Source organism: Genypterus blacodes, unplaced genomic scaffold, assembly GCF_046128005.1.
Source record: "Genypterus blacodes isolate CSIRO-AG114 ecotype Tasmania unplaced genomic scaffold, CSIRO-AGI_Gbla_v1 ptg000156l_1, whole genome shotgun sequence".
NCBI lineage: Eukaryota > Metazoa > Chordata > Actinopteri > Ophidiiformes > Ophidiidae > Genypterus > Genypterus blacodes.
Window position 1 is genome coordinate 2,458,616 of NW_027466957.1, and position 13,786 is coordinate 2,472,401.

Consider the following 13,786-nt stretch of genomic DNA (forward strand, 5'->3'; position numbering starts at 1 on the left):
GATAACTAGAGCAGCCTCCACTCTTCTGTCTCTCCAGCCTGTCTTATGTCTCTTTCACCATATGCAACACCTTATGCCAAATTTCACAAACTGATCAGTGGCAGAAGTGGCATCCTGTGATACTGCCAATGTGTGCCTGTAGAGGTTGCAGGGCCATGTGCTTCATTTTATGAACCTATTCCCTGACACACCTGTTACGGCCACAATCCTGAGGCGGGCAGGCAAGGTTGTGGCCGACCCCTCCCACCCTGGACACAAACTGTTTGCAACCCTCCCCTCTGGCAGGAGGCTGAGGTCCATCAGGACCAAAACCTCACGCCACAAATCCAGTTTCTTCCCCTATGCATTGGGCCTCATCAACAAGGCCCGGGTCTGCCAGTGACCACATAATTCCTAGCAACTTGCACGTTTAATCTTATTCAATTCAGTTAATTTATTTAATTTAGTGTTTTTTAATTTATCTTAATTTCTTTGCATAGGTGATGTTTTATATGTTTTATATGTTTTATATATTGATCGCACCAATAACCAGAAGAAAATCTTTTTAAGTATAAACTTAATTGGCAATATAAACTATTCTGATTCTGATTCTGATAAATAAGAGGGTTGTCCACATACCCTTGGCCATAAAGTTATTATACAGTATATATTCGCCTTTAAACATCAATTTACAGTGCTCTGAATACGTATATGGGCCGTGCTTGATTTCAAGTTAAATAGACAACCTCTAGACAAAGACAACCTGAGGAAAGTAATTGCCCAATGAACAAATTCAATTGAAGCTAAATTTCTGCCGGCCAGTTTGTGATTGACAGAGATGAATATCTCTGTAGAATATAGCAGGTTTATCTTTCTACTAAGATGTCGAATGAATGAGTGACAGGAGCAAGGATGAAGGACGGAGGGAACAGAAGTAATAAATATGATACAAGTGTTATTTTATGAACTTACCCTAAGTTGAATGTAAAACATGAATCTGAAGTAACTACAGCGTTTATATCAAAGTAATACAATGAAAACTCTCTTTGAAATATATATTCAGCAAAAGTACAAAGTAACACAGTAGTACTACACATGAAAAACTGGACACATACCAGTTATGTGGGTGTGTTTTGTTATTGACAGTGTTGTATGGTGGGCAGGTGTTGTGTTTCCAGGTGTGTATATGCCTGGCTGGCTGGCCACTCTCCTCAGAAGCAGCCAGGCTCCGCTGTGGAACCGACCTCCTCAGTGATCTCATATTTGTGTGTGGTGACCGTGGAATCTATCTGGGTGAGTCTCACTTTATCTTTTACTGGTCTACCTATTAAAATATGTAATAGACTACTTGAAGGACACTCATTATAGAGCTCACAACACCACCAAGTCAGAGTTTAACAATATCCTTTCCAAAAGAGAAAATATGGGTGAAAATAAAACTTTGGTGGAGATAAAGAGACCAAACAATGAATAGATAATAGAAATAAAGTGAATCTGAGATGGCCCACTTAATTATTAGAACTACAAAATATAATGATGATGATGTTAAGTTAAAACTGCCAGTGGTCACAGGACGGCAGTAGCCTGAAAACTTAGGACTGAAGGCACCTGTGGATTTGGAGTACTAGTGTCAGTTCAGGGCTTACCCAATGAAGGTAGCAAGGTCAAAAAACATGTCAAGACGGAGAACTCTGAGCCTGACAACAACAATATAACACCGCTACTGATTTATTTAAATGGAGCCATAACAGTGCAGTAAGGCAGTAGAACCGAGAAGAATTTTAAGTTATTCAAATTCATACCAAGTTAAAGACTTAAGAACATTTTTGGTGACATCTGGTCTCATAGCCTTTTAATAGACTTTGTTCTCTTTCTTCAGCGATGCAAAAGAGAAGCTGAACATATTTAATTCCAATTTAAGTTCACATGGAGAGGTTTAAGAGGTTTTTCCACTGATTCCATGGTTGTAGTTCCTTGGTTCCATGCTTCCTTGGTTCTCTTGGGGTCTATTCTACACACTACGGGACTAGGTAAGCCAAATACTGCCAAAAATGTGCAAACTTACAAAAAACAATGTCAATGATGAAATTTTTATATAATTTCTCAGAAAATCACTACATTTTGAAAAAGAGTATGCCTTTAAAACATTTACACCAATTAGTTCCCTTGTTTTGTTAAAATTGGTGCATACGGTATTAATAAAACATTCCCTCAATTTGTATAAACCAATCTGTAACTATGAAGCAGTACCAAAAATTATAAAGTCAGTCACTGATTCAATGTTACCATATAAATGTGAGAATCATTTGTTCAACCTCAGAAATCTTTTTAATTTAATTTAAAAACTTCTGTAATTTCTGTAAGTCTCTCATTGGCAATGATCCGTCATAAACTAACAGCAGCAATAATGCCCTCATTACTCATTTCCGAATCCAAATAAATATCAATGTCATGTCATCATGACCTATCAAGCACAGGCATATTGTAGAAAGCAAATGGCATTAATTATCATGTGTTTGGATAGCAAGGCCTGATAAATGAAAACATAGATATGTCATTGCGTTCAATGTGTTAGTGATGAGAGTTGGATCTGGAGAGAGAGAGATCTGCCGGTCTGTCTTGCGGGACAGCTCGCGGGCCGGATCAAACCAGAGGTTCCCCACCCCTGTGATAAGGCCACCAAAAAGTAAACATGAGAAACAAGACAAATATGCAATAGGTACATTTACGTGGTCTATCATTTTCCGATACCATTATGTTGGGTGACAATGCCCAGCATAAACATTGTGTTTGTGTCCACATGAAATATTTAGATATTCAGAACCCGGTAAAGAATACAGTCATAGGGATCTGATTATTTCAGGTGCTGCTACATGAGAAAGAGGTGAGTCGAGTTCAATGGATATGCTTGAGACACCTACGTGTAAATGCTATTATAAATGCACCATCTAGCAACACAGTTCATCTTAGTCCTAGGCAGTCTATAGACCTTAGCCAGGCTAGTGAATGCATGTCTGGCAGCTAGTAATGAAGTTTGACAATACGTTCTGCACAGATATTCTGGACAGAGGCATAGGAAGGCTTTTGTAAACTGATAACATCTATCTTGTGACAGCTTTTGACAATGATTTACAGGAATATTTCTACTACTATTTCTACAAATTACCCCCAAGCCCTTTCACCTGCATTTTCTGTTATGATCAAGGTCACTGTCTCGATCTGTTATCAATGTGTTGGCATTTCTAGTGCCCATCAGAACACTGTGTCTCTGTGTATCTGCTAGAACACTTCTTATCTGAGTGTCTGAGTTTTCACATTCTAAGCCTCTTAAACAAATTCATTAAAACAAATTGTACATTTGTACACTATGCGCATAACCATATCAGAGAGCCAAAAGCTGCTGTGTCCGTGCTCGCTGCCATCTTGAATATAACCAATTAGTATTTGCATTTGTATGTTTTGCATGCATTTGTATGTTTTGCATTGGCTCCCATGGCTATGTGCCTGTTTTCTTTAGATTTGCACTATTTCACTGCATCAGATGTAGCACTTTTTAATTTCGTTGTACTGTTCTATTCTATTCTATTCTATTCTTTTATAATGTTATATTGTATTCTATACATTATGTATGAGTTTATACTAGCGAATGCTGTGTACCACCCGTGTACTATATGCTTTGTATATGCTACATTGTCTTAGGTCACATATTAAAAAATCAAGTTATGTTGAATGGAACATGTAAGAAAGAATACAGACTGTACACTCTACAACATTGGGATATAACCAAAAACATGATTTTCATTAGAACAGATAAAGCACTGCAAACAGATTCAAACAATGCGATCTCAATTGATGAGTGATATTTTAATGATTTTAATGATAACCTCAATTGATGAGTGATATTTTAATGATTTTAATGATAACCATGTTGGTAGAAAACCCTTGTTCTATAGGTGCATGACATTTTTTTTATCCTATTACCTCATTGCAATGATTTACACCATTGTTTCATCCAGTCATTCTTCAACACTTATTCCAGATTCAAACAGAAATAATAGTGTTGTTCTGTCATCAACTGAAGTTAAAATATTTTATCCCCACCAAGAGACAGGTTGTTTTCACGACAGCAGACCACCAGCTGCTTAACTGTATGCTGACTCATTGTTGGTACTGATGAGTACAACCACTGTCATGTTGTCTGTGAACCAGTGGCGCCACCAGGGGGAGGCCAGGAAAATCAGTGGCCCCCCCAACGGCCACTTGACCTTCCATCACTCACACTATCGCGCTTGCCGGCGCCGGTGCTGGATTTGGTTACATATTAATGCAGTGGTCCCCAAAGTGGGGCTGCAGAGCTACTGCAGGGGGGCGCGGCGCGGGATCGGACAGAATAGGGCGATAATTCTTCGTCTCGCTGCAGAAGAATGAGGGTCCAGACCCCCGTCAGACCGATCAGCCGCCTCTTATTGTTTTATATCGTCGGCTTGCTTGTGAGGAAAATTCCGATGGTATGGCAAAACCGACTGAACTGACGACTCAGACCCATAGTTGAAAAAGCAGAGAATATTAGATCCACATTAGTAAGATGACATTCAAACAAGTTAACAGTATTGTTATTATGTGATAATCTGGGAGTATGTCACCACTGCATATCTATTAGCTAATGTTTCAGTTTTTCTGCTGTTTTTGCAGCTCTAAAAGAATGGTAATAATTTGTTGTGTGGTTTTCAGGAAAAGGGAACTGGTCTGGTTATGGAAGTCGGCCCAGAGGCAAGGGGATAGTGGAACACTGTTGCCATGGAACTGGTTGTGACCTGCAACATCTAGAGATGTACTGTGCCAAACCAAAGAACCATGGTCAACAGCACACAACAGCTTACCCAACCACAGCAACACGAAATATGGTGAGAACACCTCTGTTGTCCTGAACGGATGTCATAAAAATGAAGAGTAAATTATGCCCTTTAATCTTGCCAGCATTGTGCAACAACAACGCTAGAACTACAAGAGAGTTTGAAAGGGGTCAGTGCCCCCTGGCATGTTGGCATGGAGCTAGTTTAAACAATATATGAGCTTCCAAAACAAGATGATTGGTGAAGAGTGCTTTTTTTTCAGCCCAACAAAGCTCCAACAAATTCTGCTCCGGACCTGAGCATGAGTTTCTGCTGTGGAGCATGAGTTACTGTGGCCACAGAGTGCAATCAGAAAATCAGACCTGGCCTTCAACATAGCTAAAGCTAACCCCTTAATCTTGTTGTGTAGTGCAGACCCCAGGTCCAGCTTTGTTGCTCTTGTTGTTTGTTGTATTTTTATTCTGTGCAAGTACATTGTAAAAGTCAAATTTCTTTTGGTCGCGCAACACCCAGATTATCCTAGATATAAATGTCCTACTTTTACCAATTTCTCTGTGTTGCAGGTGCAGCAGTTCCAAACTGTATATCAGAGGAGAGTGTCTGAGTACCTGGGGGCACCAAATAGTTCAAAGAGGGAATCTTATAGAAAGAAAACCCAGCAGTCACCCAGAAGGAAGAACAAAGTTTCAACATCTCGTAGAAGGATGGCAATCAACAATCAGGCCTCCTTCAACCTTTGAGGATCTACATACAATAACATGCCTGTCATGATGATTGATTTCATTCAGGGCTCAATATTTAATTATTTTTATTATATTATTGTTTCTTCTTCAGCTCTTGACTGTGGTCAACTTATTATGTGTATGCGTATGTAATATGGAATTTTCTGACCATGATTAATCAAATAATGCTATTTTTGACAGAGCATTTCTGACACAGATACAACTGAAACAGTCTGAATACCTTATTCAAATGGGTATAATATTACCTGCAGTCCTCTATGATCTGTACAAAATCTGAAGATTGTCTGGGAGCTTGTTTATGTGTAAATCTGCCATGTCTTATTTTCAATGGAAAAAAGCTGTTTCACGCTCCTCAGTAGTATTTAAAGAACAATGGAAGTGTGGACGTCTGCATGAAGCACATGACTGTGCACAAGCACATTTCCTGGCATGTCAGATTGCTTCTTTGATTGAATGTACTATAACTATTTGGGGGATAAAAGGCCAAGACAAATTGAGTACGATACTATGATCTACAGTGTCGAGGGCTGCACTTACATCCAGGAGAATATAGCACCATAATCAACAGTGAGACGTAGGCTGGTTAAGTGGCACAGAAAGCGGTTTCTGTGCTATGTAGGGGCCTAAAGCCGGATTGGCGCGGCTTGAATAAGTTATTTGAGTCAAGGTAGTCAGTAAACCGATCTGCTACAAGACACTCGAGAATTTTAGAGAGGAAAGGGAGATTTGAGATGGATCTGTAGTTATTTAGGGTGTCTGGGTTTAAGGTGGACTTTTTTAGAAGGGGTTTAATGACAACCGTTTCAAAAGCAGCGGGCACACCCCCCCCCTTAGAGAGCGACATATCTTATGATTTCAAGAAAAGAAGCCCCAAGCACCGGGCATAGATCCTTTATGATTTTAGCAGGGAGAGGATCCAGTAAGCAGGATGTGGGCTTGGAGGAGGCAACTGATTGGTAAAACTGGTCAGTGAGAGGGTCTTGAAGAGGCTTAGTGTACAGGACAGAGGAAACCTAATGGGGGCAACATCAGAAAGTGATAACCTAGTGGGAGTAGAGTTATACGATATATGAACACCTATATATATTTCATACAAGCACACACAGACACCAAACCTTTACACAAGAATTCAGTGATTTATTCCCCCCGGTTTTGGGTTGAAAATTATTGTCTGCTTCACGTTAACGTAATCATAAACAATTCAAGTACAATCCAATCAGAGTGGCTATGAGTTCAATAAATTAACTTCTTAAGGCACACACAGAAGTCAACGTAAAAGCCTCAAACAGATTATGACAAAACCCACAAGTCTGTAAATGTGAATCAGAAAGCACGTGGTGATCACAACTGTAGAATGACTGACAGTTATTGATATAAATCGTCTGTACAGCAGCAAGATGAGCGTACAGAACATTGTTTATGTTTTATCTGAAAGAAAAGCGGAACAGCTCAATAGAATCCCTGTTATGCCAGTCAATGAAGTCATAACTATCCAAGACAGGAAAACAGCTGCCGTTCCTCATAAACTGATAACTGAGATGAGCTCACATTAAGACAGAGCAGATGGTTCATATGCGGTCAAATTGTTAAAAGGGCAGATGTTTGAAACTTTCACTCCTCCTTTTTGCAATTTACATCGGAGCTTTTCACACGAATTGATCCCACATGGGTGAGATATTGACGCGGGATTTAATTTGTTGGCAGGATCAATGAAATCATTCACTTCCAATGCTTATCAGAATATAAAGGCAGTTCCCGAATTTTGGCTTCAAGTATTTATTAAAGTTGAAAGATGGAGCTTGTTTTCCCCCCTGTATTTGTGTTAATTTCTAGGGACACACTAATCCCCAAAAACATACTCATAGACCGTCAATAGGCGCAAGTTGATTCAGATACGATCAAATATTATTAGAACAAAACCAATTCTGTCTTGGTTAGTTCTGTCTTGGTGGAGGGTTTGCACTCTAAGGAGTTTTAGTTCTAGTTTAAAATGTTGTTCTCTTGAAATCAATGTTCAACAAGTAGCAGATGAAAAGACATTCATTTATGGAGAGCAGAGCCAAGGCTGTGAAGAACATACACTTTGGTTATTTCTACAAGTTGACTATTTAAAGAGATGATTTTCTGAAAAAAAGGGTCTGAGAGAAATGGCAGCGAGTGTGCTCAAGAGAATATACAGAGGAAACAATGTCAGGGCTGGACTACAAACAAGAGGTGGTCCCAGTGGCTTTCTGTTCTTGACAATGTTAACTCAAAGTCCAGATCAATCAAAACTCTGAACACTGGGAAGAAAACATAGATAGGAATTGCTGAGTGTACACGATGTATGCTTTCCTGTGCCTGTCAGATAGACGGACTGACCCCACAGAGGCACAGGGTCAAAGCTCCGGCCTCACTCTTTGTGCTTTGTGCTAAACCAGTTACTCCTGTGCAAACCTTTCATGACGTACTTTTACATTTATACAAGCGATCGCAGTTTCTATGCACAATTCTCAAAGCTTTGCTGGTGAAATAGAAAAAGGTTAAATCCAGGTCATATGGCTCAAAAGATTAAAAAGTGACTCCAACCAATTGCAACATACTGCCATTAAGGCAAACATGGAGTAAACCACAAACACACATGGAATTCATCTGATTCTGTCACGGAAAAAATACATACTGTTTCAGTATGTTTACATGTATGTTACATTGCTATATATGTTGTACACAAGAAATCCTGACCGTGATTATAATGGGGTTGTTTGCAAATGAGTAATGGGAGAAAAGGATTTTCCATTTAAGTTTTGATTGTTGGTGCATATGTCCCGTCTCCCCCTGCTCTGCCCACACCTGACCAGCTACATCACCTTGGATCACCTGGTCAAGACTTGGTGCCACAGTTTTTTGATTAACCAAACTTTTTTCCTTACATAGAATAATCAACAGATTGTGTTTATTCCCATACATACATTTCCAATGCAACATGTTTTCACTCAGATGCCTGCACACATATATTAAATCCCTCCATTCTGCTAAAGCACAAGCAAAACCGTGAGCGTGTGATGGATACAGCAGTGACGTAGTGTTCATGCAGCATCCCTGGGATCACGCAAGACATCTTCACTTTTGGTGGCCACCTGGTGAAGTCAGAGGGGAGGATTAGAATGACTGTGACACTGACTGTGACTACCCACACCATCCAGAGCCAGAAAGAAACCAAGGAGGAAAGAAAGATCCCTATGTGACTGAGGCAGAGCAAGAGGTGACAGGATGACAGTGAATGTGTATAGAATTCTTGTTCATTTAATTATGTGATTCAATATAAAACATCATCAAAACTGCAGGGAAAAAAAGGGTAGAGCAGGACAATTCCTGGCACAGTGGACACATGCTGAACTCAGAGCCTGTCTGGAATGACAACAGAAAGCATCTCCTGGACGTTTAGCACCACCTCCTGTCAAGTTTAGCCTGGTATGACTAAAGGATCATTTTGCTGTGAGTTAAAGGACCATGCCAATGTTTTGCAAGCTCATCTGACTTTAGACAAGGTTTACCGTTTGAATTGCCAATTTTCCTACAGCCGCTGATTTCCATTCATTTCCTAAAGCCTGAAAATAAAGTGAAGACCCGCTTGAGTCAGGTAAGCCGATCATGTTATCCAAGGAGCAAATGTTTCAGACACATTCTGCCCTTCATTACAATCAACATGCATGTTTAAACTTCATACTCGGGTGTTAAACTCCAATTAAAGCAACAAATTGTATGGCATGTAAAGCAAAGAATAAGACATACCGTACGTATGTTGACGATGACTCAATCCTATAAAATCCACCTGTGTGCACAGCTTCAGGGCATTTCTGATTGAACTGCAAACATTTTTATAAAGGTATTCTCTGAAATGTTTTTGACACTATAATGAAGAGAACCAATGCTGCTGCCTGATGTCAGGAAAAACACAGTGCAGTTTTGAAAATCAAGCCTGTATTTTACAGCACAGGATTTACTGTAAATGAGGTCAAATTAGGCAAAAACACTGTTATGGTCCTTTAAGAATGAAAGGCCATCATTTAAAAAAAAGTTATTTTTATTTTGAATGGCTTTAACTTCTAAGTAAACTGACCAGACTAGTTCAGTTCTTTGAGCAGAAATTAGCAAATCTTGTGCTGTATTTTTTCATTATGATCAGAAATGCCAAACATTGATGATCCCATACACACCGGAGCTGCAGAGCTACTGTGAGAGTGTAGAGTGTAGAGTGTGAAACAGTATAGAAAAAGGTTCATACCAACTCCTCACACAGAGAAAAACTGTTAAATCATATTGTTTGATAGGAAAGATGAGGTGTGCATGGCAAACAAACCAACCCAATCTGAACATCCAGAGAGCAGGGGGGGTGAGAGCTTTTCTTACCACACACACAAGTCAAAACCAGAGCAGAGAAAATCATTCAGCAGTTTTTTTGTTTCCAGTTGAGAGTGCAGTTTATACCTTGCTCCTGAAGAGGGGCTTGGCTCCAGGGCCACAATACTCGTTGTATATGAGCTTGAAGAGGAACAGGTGGAACAGAGTAATGAGTGAGGCCACGCTGAACCAGAACAGGAAAGGCAGGCCTGGGTACCTGTTTGCCATGTGCTCCTCATGGGCTAAGATAGTCTTGAGGTGCAGGGTGTGGCGGAGGTCCTGGAGGTGCCGCAGGTCTGTGGAGATGTAAAGCAGCGGTGTGATGGGCTGTGTCACCATCACTGGGAAGATGTGCCCTTTGACCTCTGATGTCAGCTCTACTGGTTCATTCAGGCAACCAGCCTCACAGGCATACAGCTTCACTGGCTTCTCCTGTGGTTTCACAGAAACATGAAGAAAGGGCTTTCCCTCCATGTCCAGCAGGACCGCAAGGTTAATGACATCCTGGTGGTAGTGGATTCCTCTCAGTGAATAGCTGTTATGCAACACGTCAGGATCTGCCTGGAACTGAAGGTGATTCTCCGTGAACTGAAGACCCCCGAAGCTGAGCACCATGCCCTGCATGGCACCATGAGCTCCGGCTGCCACCAACACCTTGCAGCCCCTTTTTTGGAGAGTCAAAGTCCAAAGCGTGACAAGCTGGAGTATCTGAGCTGTGCTGCTGAGGCGCTCAGGCCACAGGTTTTCTGCATGCATGGTGGCATGGCCGCTGAAGCAATGATCAGCATAATTGAGGCTGGACTCTAGACGAGCACGCTCATCGCTACTCAGCCTCCGGTCCAGCAGGGGCGCCGTTGAGGAGGACAGGATGTAGTAAAGGGTGCTGTTCACTGTATGACTCAAGGGTGTATGGGAGTCAGTAATCTTCCTCATTTCAACACCTATAATCAAGAAAAGACCATTTTTAAAGGCCTAGCCTATTATGAAACCATCACACAGTTTGTGTAAGCTGCCACCAGTCACCACCTCTGGACTTGGTGACCCAGTAACACAGTTTAAAGCAGTAATGCCTTTAACTACAGCAAGGCTGCTTCTACAGTATTTTGATTGAGTTTTAAAACATTATAGAAAAATGTGGTCCCATAAAACCTGTAGAATTCACAACAATGTATAATCCTGGGGTCAGTATTTGGAGTCCTGGTTCTGTCCTTTAGGGGACTCTCTAAAAACAGATTTTAAAGTCAGAACTCTTGAGAACAAAGTCAGAATTACTGCTTTTTTCTATTTTTCAAATCAGAATCATATAAATGCCTGCAGGTGCACTCCGTTTGTTACATTCGCTGTTGCTATAAAGTAATTAAGTGAGTGAGAATCACAGCTCACCAGAAATGAAGAGGTCCATCCAGGACTGCTGGTGATCTTTAACCAGCTGATCCACACTTGTCCTCAGCAGCTCCCCCAGCTCCTTCTTGGCTCCATCTTGTAGAGCACTGAAGGTCTCCTCCAGCTTGGAGGGCTCGATGGGCTCTGACGTCCACACCACTGAGAGGATGTTGTCGGTGTATTCTGACTTTGCCAGGACCTGGATCCTGCTGTTCAGTTTCTTGGTGGCCACCACTACCAGCACGATGCGGTTATTCTCCACGAGCACCCTGCCAGAATAGAGCACCAACTCCCTGTCCTCCACTTTCTCCACGCTCATGGAAAACTTTCGACTGAAGGAGGGATTGTTAGACAACACGTCCAGGCCGGCGCTCCTCTCCGACGGATTGTTAATGTGGATCCGCTGAAGGTACACGTTCGGTCGGCTGCGGTGCGCTATGAACTCCTCCCTAATGGTGATACAGTCCCGGGCTGACTGCAGGGCCGCGGGTGAGACACAACGGACCGACAGCACGGCCCCCTTACGGAACCACAGCAGAGTCGCCTGAGCCTCGGCGAGATTCCCCTCGACATGGACGCCGACCCTCGGCGAGTACTCTGTTTGGTGGACTGGAGCTGAGCCGGGCTGCGATGATGCTGCAACCCACAGTTTGTTTGAATCTATGTCAACCAGGATGTGGCCGTTACCCGATACGAAAGGAGTGCCTAATGGTTCCTGCGGAGTGCTGTAGAGTCCCTCTCCTCGGTCTACCACAGACTTCCACATGTGGATCTCCGCTTGCAGACACTGTCCCGTCGCACCGGCTGGCATGGCCGACCCGCTGAACAGCCTCCATCTGTGCTCCGCTCCCAGGTACCAGTAGAAGATAAGGACGAGCAGGAGACCTATGAGGAGTCTCCTCGCCCAACTGCTCGACAACAAGCCTGGTAGCCCCTTTAGTCGCTGCTGTAGCCACATTGTGTATTTATATTGTTGAGGTCCAGCAATGAGTCAGCATGAAAAGACTGCACAGGAGCGCGTCAAATAGGTGTTTGACAGGCTGACATTAGAACAAAATGTTCCGCAGAAAAAATGTAACAACCTGGCCTAGCTTGGTGGTAAGCTCAGCTAGCTTGGCTATGTGGCTATCGGCGGAGCTCGGAGTTGTCTTGTTTTCCGCATCGTCGCAGCTGTCATGTCTTCCATTACACGCAGAGATATGTGACGGTCTACAGGTGTAGCGTTTAGGATATTTTGACTTCACTTCTCGGTGACACTTCTGGTTTGTCACAACCGTCGTAAAGCAATGGCGACATTCCGGAAATGACGCAAGAAGTGCGAACTACTTTAATCTTCTTCTTCTAGTGAATTCTCGACAGGCTGCACGCCTCACGCGGTCACACTGCCTCCGACTGTTAACCCTTGTAATTTCATCTCCTAAGGAACGAGCCGGGGGAATGTTCTTTCCAAAAGAAAACAATAAAACAAAAGGAAGAAACCCTCAAGTCTGACCATTCTATCTACAACGGTTGCCTTACTTTGCTGTGTGTTCTACAGGAAAACCAAACATAATGACCCAGTTGGAACATGATTAGGCTGAATTCATGATGCTTTTTGCACGTCCCTTCATAAAACTGAAGACATTTCATTCTGTTGAATCCAAACACCACATACATATTCTTAGAGATCTTGAATCCCCATTTGTTTTAATTTGAGATGCTTGATGAGTTTGACCCCCAAACTAGATACAGCTATCAAATGGTCACAAAACAGTTACAACTCAGTAACAAGTCAGATGCCTTCTATCAGAGGAGAAATGTGATTTTTGCCATGACAAGGATCAACTACGGGCACCAATACTTTCACTGAATTACATTTTATTATTTATTCTAAAGTTAAAACTACCGCTACTTTGGAAATCCAAATTCTTGAATACAAATGCTGAGTTGGTCAACACTTTGTTTACAGTTCTTGGTGATCATATATTGAATATTAGGAGTCACTTGAGGCATTGGGCAGATTATCATTATCGGTAACATTTCCGCTTTTGTTTTTGTTGTATATATCTTTTATTGAAGAAAGCATTTGACATGACAGTGAGCATATAGTTATGGGACATTTTGGAGATCATTTTTTTGATACAGAAAGAGGGGGGGAAAGAGACAGAGATAGGAAAGAGGTATATGATTGGGGACGATGGAGTGAGATACACACGTTGATAAAATGTATAAGGGGATGGAAGGATGGAAACCCTGGCCAATGGCTTGTATAATCAGGGTTATTGGGGATTTAAATAGTTACAGTGTCAAAGCAAAGTCCAATTGCTTCATCCCACCACGCGCGTTTCCATTTACAGGTTACGTATTTATTATTATTATTATTATTTACTCTTTTCTTTTATAAACAACAAGTTTCCAAATAAATTTTGAAAGAAGCTAAATTTGTTGCTAGGTGCTTTAAAAAAAAAT

The 13,786-nt window shown here is 41.6% G+C and overlaps 2 protein-coding genes across 3 annotated transcripts; one reads left to right on the forward strand and one right to left on the reverse strand.

Moving 5' to 3' along the window:
* Window positions 1-891: 891 nt before the first annotated feature.
* On the forward strand, window positions 892-5,572 carry igf3 (insulin-like growth factor 3). The gene is given in 4 exon segments (XM_076166209.1): window positions 892-913; window positions 1,126-1,272; window positions 4,711-4,913; window positions 5,396-5,572. Coding segments are annotated over 4 exon segments (549 nt in total).
* A 1,817-nt stretch (window positions 5,573-7,389) lies between these two features.
* kiaa2013 (KIAA2013 ortholog) lies at window positions 7,390-12,641 on the reverse strand. Of its 2 annotated transcripts, XR_012965102.1 has the most exons (4): window positions 11,339-12,641; window positions 10,043-10,896; window positions 7,937-8,691; window positions 7,390-7,884 (listed from the first exon to the last, which is right to left on the reverse strand). XR_012965102.1 is itself a non-coding variant. In XM_076166424.1 (3 exons), the coding sequence occupies exons 1-3, from the start codon at window positions 12,294-12,296 to the stop codon at window positions 8,641-8,643; spliced, it is 1,863 nt and encodes a 620-aa protein (XP_076022539.1). In that variant the 5' UTR covers window positions 12,297-12,641; the 3' UTR covers window positions 7,390-8,640. The 2 variants fall into 2 exon arrangements, 1 of the variants encoding a protein (XP_076022539.1); XM_076166424.1 differs by having other exon boundaries at window positions 7,390-8,691.
* Between the last annotated feature and the right edge of the window lie 1,145 nt (window positions 12,642-13,786).

What these genes read in the sequence shown, in the direction of transcription:
- kiaa2013 (XM_076166424.1), bottom strand. Translation starts at nt 12,296, where the DNA reads ATGTGGCTACAGCAGCGACTAAAGGGGCTACCAGGCTTGTTGTCGAGC. An exon ending in GATGGACCTCTTCATTTCTG is followed by an intron (nt 10,897 to 11,338) that starts GTGAGCTGTGAT and finishes TCTTGATTATAG; the next exon opens with GTGTTGAAATGAGGAAGATT. An exon ending in AGCCCCTCTTCAGGAGCAAG is followed by an intron (nt 8,692 to 10,042) that starts GTATAAACTGCA and finishes TGACTTCACCAG; the next exon opens with GTGGCCACCAAAAGTGAAGA.